An 11,075-nucleotide genomic window follows, 5' to 3' on the forward strand; every position below is an offset into this window, starting at 1 on the left:
AAAACCATAAAAATAAATAGTCATCTAATTAAATAAATAAATAAATTTTTTATTTTGAATTTTAAATTAAAAATAAATTTGTTGATTGTTTAGTTTTTTCCAATATTTTGATACAAAGAAGCTTAAAAATAAGTATTTTCATATAAAATATTTTAATCTGAAGTGTAATTTAATAAATTTATATTTTTTTATCACATAAATATTTCACTTTAAACTTTAAGATTTAGTTTTTAATAGCAATCAAAATCAAATTTTTGATTATTTTTACTTTACTAAATAACTACTTTTTTAAATTAAAAAAATATTTTGATTAAAAATTAAAATAAATTTATGAAATTCCTTTGGCAAATGATTATGGCGAATTAAGATATTTGAAAATAAAATTTGTATTTCAATATTGACATTTTTAAATAATACTTCAATTTATTAAACAAATAAAATATTGCTGTTATAATAATAGTTATAATTATTATATATCATCACTAAATAATATCAAGCAAGTTTTATTATTTTCAAATTGCTGAGTACAGAATAAAATATTAAAAAATTTATAAAAAGCAAGTTAAGTCAGATTAGAATATTTTAAAATAGTATCTTAAAAGTAAAAAATGGGAGATGAGTAAATAGAGATAATGCAGCCTAGAAAAAATGTTTATATTTTTTAAATATTTTGAAATAGATTTGTTACTATTTAATGATTTACATTCAAGTATTGAATAATTTTGTTAAATATAGCAACCAAAAAGAAGAATGTGGAATTCAAGCAAAGAATTTATCAATGGAGTTAAATGTTAGATAGAGTAAAGTTATGGATGTTCATAAATTCCTATTCGCAAAAATGTTTTGATGGTTGATGATGATAGAATGATATATTAATGTGGAAAGCATTTAGTAGAATATAATCTTTTGCATAAAAAGTAACATTATTTGCTAAAAAATATCGAAGATGAAGATATAACAGCAATGAATTATGTAGTGTCATAATCTGATACCTTAAATTTAGTTGTTGGATTAAGAGGAAACAAAGGATTTCCAACTGTATAAACATGTTTTTCTTATTCATATAATGGATAAAAATTAGATTTCTCCAATTTATTGTAAAAGTAATTGTTGAATGATAAAAAACAAATTTGCAGATTTTAAATAAAGACAAGAGATATCTAATTTGTCCAAACATTCGCTATTTATTATTATAATTAATAATCATCTATTTTTTTAAAAGCTAAAAGTAATCAAGAAGAAGCAGACTAATTCTGTTTCTTTTGCACATACTCATGTTTAGCAAAACTCTATTATTATTGATTGCGCCTTTATTATAAAAAATAAAGTAAAAAGGGATTTGATTTTATATTATACTTTAAACGTTTTATTTCAATATCACAAACAATCTAACTTATCTAAGATTATTTTTTTAAAAATAATAGAATATTGTGTCTCTCGTTGAAGAAGAAAATAAATATTGTATAACTATTTATGGTATTCAAAGAGAGAAACTATTATTTACTAGAGACATTTAGAATTTTTAAATTAATCTTTTGGAAGTTTGTTAGGATATTCCAGAGGAATTTTATTTGATCGGACCTTAATATTTTTAGGTTTGGAAGCTAAACGTTTCAGAAAAAGAATTAAATGAGGAACATTTTTCTTACAAAGAAAATTTAATAAATCAAGAAGAAGAAATTATTGAGTGCTGCTAAATCCCTGAAACTGAGTATATGGCATTTATAACGAATGCAAATGTACTGTATTTTTATAAGTAAAGAACTTTTAAGTAAAGCTTATAAGTGACAGTTAGCGATATCCACTTGAAGGATGAATTAGATAAAAAATCTATGAATATCATGAAAAATAGTGTCCCTGCTTCATAATAAGTAATAGGATAATAAGATGAAAATAGTTCAAGCTAAATACAAGATTAACTCAAAGAGATTTCAGAGCCCTACTAATTGGCTTCTATTACTTCCCTTTTTAATGGATTTGTTGTTGGCTTTGAGAATTTGGGAGTTGTAAACGCCTATGAAATGAATAAAAGGACAGAATAGCTCTATTTGAAAGGAACTTTTAGAATTAACGCTTAACATATTTATAAAGTCCTAAATTTGTCATCAAGTATATAAGAGAATGTAATTGCTCTTTGTGTTCAACATGCTCCAAGGATTATGCAAGTTATGGAAACAAAATAAAAAAACCCTCCACCTACTAACTCAAATTAGTATGTTTAAAGTGCTAATATCAACCAGAGCAGCACTCATCTTGTGTAAAATCCCTCTTAATTCAATATATAGTCTGTGAATTAGATTGAAGCTATCAAGAAAAACAAATCTAATATTGAAAATTAACCAGTAAACACTCCTGTAAATGCAACACAAAATTAATAAAATTTAGTTACATAGAATACAAGCCCTCCATAGACTAAAGGAGTCAGAAAAAATAACTAAGGAGCATTAGGAGGAGTAGGAGGAGCTGGGTAAAATCCAAAAATTGATTTATAAAATATGGGAAGAATAGATTTATACATTTTTAACTATGGAGTAGTTGACGTAATTAGTGCTGCTTAAAAAGATGCTTTTGAGCCACTCTTCCCTGAAGGAGTACATAAAGGAATGATAGTTGATTGTGCTCTATGCCCATCAAAATCTATTTTGTTAACTTTAAGTGATGACAAAACTTTAAAGAATTGGGAGTTTTCTATGAATACTGGTGTATTTAAATGCATTTATACAACTTATTTCCATGAAAATCCTCTTTCAGTTTCTCTTCACCCTTTAAGTTTCTAATGTGCAGTCGGCTACAGAGAAGGGTAATAAATAAATAAATTTCTTTAATTTTTATTTAAGCTTAAATATTTACTCAATTGCAAAATAAAAGATTAAATTGTTTCTTTTTTACCTAAAATATAAGGTTAAAATTTTTCTTCATCCTTGAAGACGAGTTAAAAATAGCCTTTAGCGAATAGAATGTAAAGTACGTTAATGCAGTTGCTTACAGTGAATGGGGAAATTTGTGTGCAGCAGGTAAGTTTTTGTTTTTAATCTTTTGTAAATATTTAAGACATTAAAATAATATTTTATTTAGCAAATTATAATATGATAAATGTATACAATCCTAATACATACGAAACTATAATCACATTAAATGGTCACTCTGGATTTGTTAAAAGAATTAAATGGTTAGTAGATGATACGATGTTGGTAACAAATTGTAGCTAAGGTGTCCTAAATTGCTGGAACGTATGGACTGGTAATAGAGTAGTTGAACATGCATACAAACAAACTAAGTATAATTCAGTTATTTATGATAATGATTTAGATTGGTGTGTCTGTTGTACTTCAGATTCAAAGGTATTATAATTTACCCAATTTTGCCTAAAGTGGAATTATTTTAATAATTTTCATAATCTAGGTTAGATTATTTGACGACAAAGGCTGCAATCCTATATATGAAATGGATGTTAGCCCTTATAACTATACAACAGTTCTGCTTGTTAAAGAATTAGGAGTTATTTTATTTGGTACTTCAGCTGGTAGCATAAGAACCTATTTGTGGCCGTTTGATATCTCTATTAAGCAGTAAGAGTATTTTGAAATTACTCTTCATTAAACTGCTATTTCAACAATGCAAATTACAAAAGATTTGAATTATCTTATTACTGGCTCGGAAAATGGTAGCATCTATTTTCTTAGACTTCGCTAATTTTCTAATGGCAATGAAGTAGAAATTTCTTTTGGAGTTGAAGATGCTAAATTTTAAGTAATATATATTTAAATAATTTTTTAATAAAAAGCTAATATTAAAAATATTTTTTATTTTAGGTTGGTAGTATTTATTGTATTAACCAACTTTGCTTAAGCAGTTGCTCTAGCTAAGAAAATAAAAAAGACTTGATCAAAGAATTAGAATTTAGAATATCAAACTTAAAAACAGATCAAGAAGATGAAAAAGAAAAGCAAGTGAACTAAATTAACCAGCTTTTAAAAAACTAAGAGGATACTAATAAAGATGTTATAGCTAAATAAAAAGAGTAGCTGAGCAAAATTATGGAAGACTGTGATCTGAAATACAAAGATTTAATAACATAAATAGAGCTTATACGCTCAAGATATAAGGAGCAAGTTAGTTCTATGGAAGAAAAGAATATGGCTTCATTACTAACATAGTACTAAAAAAGTGATGACTTGAAATTTTAGCTTGAAAATATTAAACAATCTTCTGATAAAGAGTTGTTTGACTTTACAGTAAAATATAAATAAATTATTAAAGACACTGAAATCGATTTTAGTAAAAAGTACTAAGAGTTATATGAAAGGTATTTTTCATTTTTAATTAAAACAACTTGAAGTAATAAATTTATTTTTTAAAGGTTTTCTACTTCTTAAGATAAACTAAATGAAGATTAAACAAAATTTAAAGAAGTTTTTAGGTAGCAAACAGATGTAAGTTTTTGTTTTCACATTTTAATTAAACCACTGATGAATTTATTTATTTATTTATTAATTTGTTTTTTTTTTATTTTAATAGGAACATGAAGAATATTTAATAAAAACTAAAAAATAACTTCAAAATGAAAAAGAAGAAGAGATTAAACGATCAGAAGAGTTTAGAACATCTAATTCAAAGAAGCAAAAAGAAATTGAAAGATTTAATTAGAGAAAATTAGAATTAGATTCTATTTTAAAGGAAGCCACTAGCTAAATTGAGCATCTTGAGGAAGAAAGAAAAAATTTTAGTGATAAAAATGGTTTGATGCAAGTAATAAATATATCTAAGAATATTTTAATTGTAATATATTTTTTAATAAAGAGCTAACTATAAAGCAAAGAGGAAATAATTAACTCTAAAGAATAAGAAATCAAAGAATACAGAATAAAAAATAATCATTTGTAAAACTTTAAGACAGTATATGATTATTAAGTCACTAGTTTATAAGAAGAAAGATCACCTTTAATTGACCATTTAAAAAATATGGAAGTATATAATTAATTTAACATTTTGTTTAGTTTATCTTACTTATGTTATATTTATTAATCAGAAAAATGTTAGAGTTATGTATAAAGAACTTCTAGATGAGTCAGAAGCTTCCAAGAAAATAAATACTAAACTTGTAGAAAATAAAGAATTTATAGATTAACTCAAGCAATAAATAAAAGACAAGTAAGATTTGCTTGCCATAACTAAGAGAAAAATTGAAAGCTTTGAATACGTAAGCAATTTTATTTAGAGTATTTAATAATTATTTCATTAAAATAGTCAATTTTAGATATGATTAAGCAAGAAAAATATGAAAATTGGTTCCAAAAAATGAATAAAATTTATAAAGAATTTTTCGAAGGAAATGTAAATCTAAACAATTTAATGGAGAAAAACACTTCAATAGGATCTTCGTTAAAAGACTCTCCTGATGATGAATTTTTGAAATAATTAAATATGAATAACTCTGACTAGATAAGAGAAGAGTTAATTAAACAAAGAGATTTTATGAGTAAAAAAATTTAGACAATCAGTAAGCTGAATAGATAAACAGAAATTGATAGAGATGATGTTGTAATTAGAGTTTAAAATGAAAATACACATTTAATAAGAGAGTGTAATACTCTTCGTGAAGAAAAGAAAAATTTAAAAGAACATTTGGGTTCATTAGAAAAAGCTTTGGATATTATTACAAAAGAGCTTATGAGGCTTTCTCTTGATGGTGAGATATAGTCAGACTAAGAATTTATAGAAAAGGAGTTGCTTGATTTTGATCCTTCCAAGATAATAGATAAAATAGAAGAAGAGAAATCTTCGTTTGCTGAATAATCTATCATAGATTCACCTTAACCTAAGTAAAAAAAGCATCCTAACAAGAAAACACCTTACTAAAAGTATGATGAAGAGAGAAACAGTAGGATTCAGTAAATTTTTTTTATTTTATAAGATTTTTTAAAAATTTTTTAAAAATTTTTTGTTTAATTCAAAGAAAAATAAAGAATTCACAAAGTATGCATTCTTTAGGGATTCTAAGCACATAATCTCCAGATAGATCAATTATCTCTCAAAGCTAAAAAGACAACCAAAGCTTATTACTTTCTTTGCTCAAGGACGTAGAAAAGTTCTAGGACGACAAAGAATCAAATGTATACGAAAGACTTAAAGTAAAAAAATTTGTTTTGGAGGTATTTGTATTTAAATCATATTCTATTATTTATAAAGGAAAGGGTATAAAACTACCTTTATACAGAAGATCCATCCTTAACAATCCCACATATTTCAAGGATAGATAAGACTTTAATAGGACATACCTCCTAAGAAGAAACCTAAATTGCTTAAAACAGCATAATAAGCGAATGTAAACTATTAATATCTAAAAGAAAATAAATTTTGTTTAAATTAAATTTATTTAATTTTATAAAGCTCTAAATGTCACAAAATCAAATGCAGATATTTTAAAATAACTCAAAGTTAAAGATAACGATTCTATACTATCCAATAAAAATAAAAAAAGTTTTTCAAAGAAGCCAGAAAATAAAAGTACTTTTACTTTGCCTTAAATAAAAGGAAACAAATACTAATGAAATAGTTTAATATATTTATATTTTAAAAATGTTTTCAAATGTATATTCAGTATAAAGAAATTAAGAATAAGCTTTCCTTTTAAATAAATTAGATAGCTAAATTAATTAATTAAAGTTATTTAATTTTTTTAACTTTGAAAATTTTGAATAGCATTTCAATGAATTGTTTTGAAGTTAAAATTTACGAAGTTTTCATATATCTAGTTAATTAATTAATTAACTAACTAACTCCTTCCGTTTAGATAGACTATATAAATAAATTATGTTTGTTAAAATCCATAAGAAAGTTAAAAGATTAATTTGTTTTCTTCAAAAGCGATTTAGACTACTTTATAATTAAATCTTAAAAATTTGAAAGTATTTATTTGCTTTTTCTCAAATAATTTTATAAAGAATAATTAATATAAAGTAAAATAGGCGATATAAACTATTTTATAAAGGTTGTCTTGTATGTTAAGTCTTTTTTTTATCTGTTTGAAATGCAAAAATTTTGATACTTTTTGTCGTTTTTTTGAAATATTTAAATAAAAAAGATAAAAATCTAAGTAAATTTTTACTAATATTTTCATTCATTAATTTAATGAAGTTAATATTTAAATATGCATACAAAATTTATATATTAATTAAATTCTGCTTTATCTTTATTTAACAATAATTAATTATCTCAATTTGTAGAGATTTGAGATGATTAAGAATCAGGAGATTCATTCATTGTTTGTTAAATTAAATATTTACCTATTATATCATTAATTTTATTTGTAAGTTTTCTAACTATTTAGAAGATACTACCTTGCTTCAGACACTATTTTTTGTATTGAGGATCATCCCTTAACTGTTTTAAATGCTCATCATATGAAACGTTACTTCTTTGATAATTCTTTCCTTAAATCAAATCTTTGAGCTAAGAGAAACTCTTTATTTCGAGATCTTTCAAGTAAGGGGGTTATGTGCAAGTGGAGTTAAATATGTATATTGGGAATAGTATCCAATACATTCCATCATTAAGAGCGCCAGTAAATAAATTAGTAAACCAACTGTACATCAATCCAAACCCTAGGAAATATGCTGCATACTACTCAAAATAAGAAAGTATGTATGGATTGTAATTCCATTTCAGCATGAAAAGGAAAAGTGAATAATAAAAACTATATAACATAATAATTAATATTTTTCCTATGTAAGGTATCATTCCTAAGAAGATACCAGCACTTATAGAAAGAATCATATATACAATCATGAATACTATTTTTTTAAGAGCATTTGCTCCCATTGTTTCTATGCTTTGTTTAGCTTGAACTATTTTAACTCTGTAATGATCTCTTTCAATCTCAAATGCTAAATTAGCTATATCTCCAAACCAGAAGAAGGTGTAAATTGTTGTAATTAAATAAAGTGGTCCTAACCACAAAACATAGTAAAGTACAAAGAAAATAGTTTCTGCAACTTGGCTAAGTTCCTTTAATTTCTAAAACAAAGCAGAGTTAGATAAGAGATTCATTATAACAATTGACAGAATAAAATAGATAAACAAATGTATGAAGCTCTATCCTAGAATTTTAAAAATCTTTTGAGAATTTCTATGAGATGTGACTATGTATCTTTTTATAGGATATATTCTAAAAGAATCCTACAATCCGCAGATAAATAAAAATATCGATTTGTAAACAAACTCCATTTTAATTATTTAATAACTTTTCTTATTACTTTCTTTAACAGATTTCAAATAGAATATTTAGTTTTTTCTCTTCCACAATTTCTAATTAATATTAATTATTCTTTTATAACAAAACATCAGAAATAATATAAATAACCTATTTATATGCTTATCAATATAGATCGAAATATAAATTATACAAAAATTTAAAAAAATTCTCATTTTTCTAACAAAAAAATATTTTATTTATTTAAAAATTTTTTCATTAAATTAGATTTTAAACAGAATTTAATTATTTACAGTCAGAAGGTATGTTAAGCTTAGAAGGCCATAAAAAGTAAATTAGGTCATGATTTTTATAGTTTTTGTTTATAATTTTAAGATGGTACTGCCTGTAATAGTAATTTTTTATAGTTTGAGTTTATTAAAATTCTAAGATAGTAAGTACTAGTTGCTCAATATAATACTTATTAATATTATCTATAAGCTATTTAGAAAAAAATATAGCAAATAATAAAATATTAAAATGAAAAAAGTAGTAAAAAAGATTTGTTTGAAGTGAATATTCTAAGTTATTAAATGAAGTATTAGAAAGAATAGCTCTATAAATTTTATAATTAAGTAAATAAAAAAATTGAATTTTATACAAAGAATAAAATATGTTATTAATTCTATTTTTTTATTTAAAGAAATAAATTTTCTAATTTAATAAAACATATGGCTTTAAGTCACTAATATCACAAAAATAAAATTATAATCAAAATTGTCTAGCATCAATAAATTTATTTAATTTTTTAAACATTTAAAAACAATATTTCCACAATTACATAGTATTTTAAAAATAGAAGTCAACTATTTCAAAATATTTAATCTAAAATATTTAAAATTATGTTTTAAAATGTTTTATATAAGTATGTCTGTTTCTTCTATTAATAAATTCTAAATTTGATTGAATCAGTAAGATATCTTGATTTTTTCTTAAAAGATATTTTTTATATGGAATAATATAAAAATGATTATCAAATAAAAAAGTATTGATAAAAACACTAAAAATATTTTAATTAAATTTAACAATTGTTACTTTTACTTATTTAATCAATTTTTGTTAAGCTGTAAAACAAAAAATTAAAAATAATATATTTCAAATGTACGAACAGATACTATACTAGGCTAAATAATTTGAAATTTTATTAAAATAAAAAAAACACCCAAACCACATTTTTTATAAAAATTTTAGCTTTTTTTTAGTTGGGCAACCACTACCCTCTCTAGCGTAAATTCCTTGGGATTAATTAATTTTGTATTATTTTTTATTCAATATTATTTACTAATTTTATGTTGTTTTTTGATTCAGTCATTTTATTTAAGGGAGGAAAAATTAAAATAAATCAAAATTAAATTTAGATACAAGAAATTCAAACAATTTTAAAAGGATAATTTGAGTTATGGAGAACATTATTAAGATGGATAACTAACTTTGTAAACAGATAAAAAAATATTTTTAGTTTTGTTTCATCAATAGATGAAATGTGGTTCCACTAAATTTTTAAACAAATCAAAATGAAGTCAAAACTTCTAATTTGATAATAAAATATTTCAGTCTAAATCACCAATATCAATAAAATTAAATTATAAATCAAAGTATTACTTAAAAACTGGCTATTATCACAATCAAAAAAATTGTTAAATTATACTACTTTTAGAATGCTATTTTATTTATAAGAAAACTAAAAAAAATTTAAAAAATGATTAAATTTATGCAAGAAAACTGAATTTTTAAACATTTAAATACTAAATTACTACTAATTTCATAATATTTTAAGTATAGAAGTCAATGATTTCAAAATATTTTATCTAAAATATTTAAACTTATGCTTAAAAAATGTTAAAATATAATAATGCTTGTTTCTCCTTAAAAAATTATAAATTTAACTAAATCAGTAAGATATATATCTTTATTACTCTGATATGGAATTTCAAAAGACTATGCTTTACATGGACTAATATATAAAAATCAATATCAAATCAAAATGTTAGAGAGAATTGATAAAAATACTTTTTATATATTGATTAAATTTGATAAAAATTGCTTTTAGATATTTTAATAAGTCATTTTTAATATCTTCTTAACTTTTTCCCCAATTTAAAAAACATTTGTGTGGCTTTTTATTAAAAGAAAGATGATAAGTTTAAACGACTGTAATTTAATTTATTCAGATATGAAAAAATCACTATTTCTTTTTTTAATTAAATTTACCTATACAAATAAAGTAAAAGCATTAATATCTTTTTTACATTTAAGGTAGTGGCTAAAAAGTATTTTTTATCAAATTTACTATTCAAAAGTTAAAAATGAATACTAAAAAATATTCGCTTACATTTATTCTTGTTTTAAACAAAACTCAAAAAAAAATAATAATAAACAAATTTTAAAATAAATTTAATTATTTTAGAATATATGTGATAAGTTCATAGATTTTAATTAATATTTTTTGAAACATAATTTAAATATTAAATTTTGAAATTTGCTTGGCTCTATAAAAAAAAGAAGAGAAAAATATATGTTTTGTAACTATATATGTTACATATTTGTGAAAGAAAATAAACAATACAATATTAAATTATATCCTGTTTTTTATTTAATCAATCTTTTCTTTTATATGAAAATAATGAAATTAAAATACTTAAGTTTGTAGTAGTAAAAAAATAATTAAAAACAACTTTTTACTATTTTTTTATTTAATTTATTTAAAGTAAAATTTTTAAAGTATTATCTATTGAATGATTGAAGACATAGTTATAATTATTGTATAGATATTTTTTGGGTTATTTGATTAGTAACATTAATAAAGATACAAAGCAGCTAATCA

General features: G+C 22.5%; 2 protein-coding genes across 2 annotated transcripts; one reads left to right on the plus strand and one right to left on the minus strand. All coding sequences in view use genetic code 6, as the record gives it.

Annotated features, from left to right (window-relative positions):
• Positions 1 to 608: 608 nt before the first annotated feature.
• Positions 609 to 6,551, plus strand: TTHERM_01265040 (WD domain, G-beta repeat protein; the record flags this gene model as incomplete). The annotated part of the gene is made up of 16 exons (XM_001029862.3): positions 609 to 650; positions 736 to 1,038; positions 1,223 to 1,327; positions 1,425 to 2,800; positions 2,902 to 3,014; positions 3,076 to 3,341; positions 3,403 to 3,750; positions 3,813 to 4,306; positions 4,361 to 4,433; positions 4,519 to 4,749; positions 4,801 to 4,968; positions 5,030 to 5,200; positions 5,248 to 5,891; positions 5,957 to 6,131; positions 6,190 to 6,325; positions 6,391 to 6,551. The coding sequence occupies 16 exons, from the start codon at positions 609 to 611 to the stop codon at positions 6,549 to 6,551; spliced, it is 4,806 nt and encodes a 1,601-aa protein (XP_001029862.2).
• A 472-nt stretch (positions 6,552 to 7,023) lies between these two features.
• On the minus strand, positions 7,024 to 8,312 carry TTHERM_01265050 (etoposide-induced protein). The gene has a single exon (XM_001029863.3). It carries the CDS (start codon positions 8,224 to 8,226, stop codon positions 7,216 to 7,218), a length of 1,011 nt encoding a protein of 336 aa, XP_001029863.2. The 5' UTR covers positions 8,227 to 8,312; the 3' UTR covers positions 7,024 to 7,215.
• Positions 8,313 to 11,075: the final 2,763 nt, after the last annotated feature.

Source organism: Tetrahymena thermophila, assembly GCF_000189635.1.
Source record: "Tetrahymena thermophila SB210 genomic scaffold scf_8254479, whole genome shotgun sequence".
NCBI classification, from domain to species: Eukaryota; Ciliophora; class Oligohymenophorea; order Hymenostomatida; family Tetrahymenidae; genus Tetrahymena; species Tetrahymena thermophila.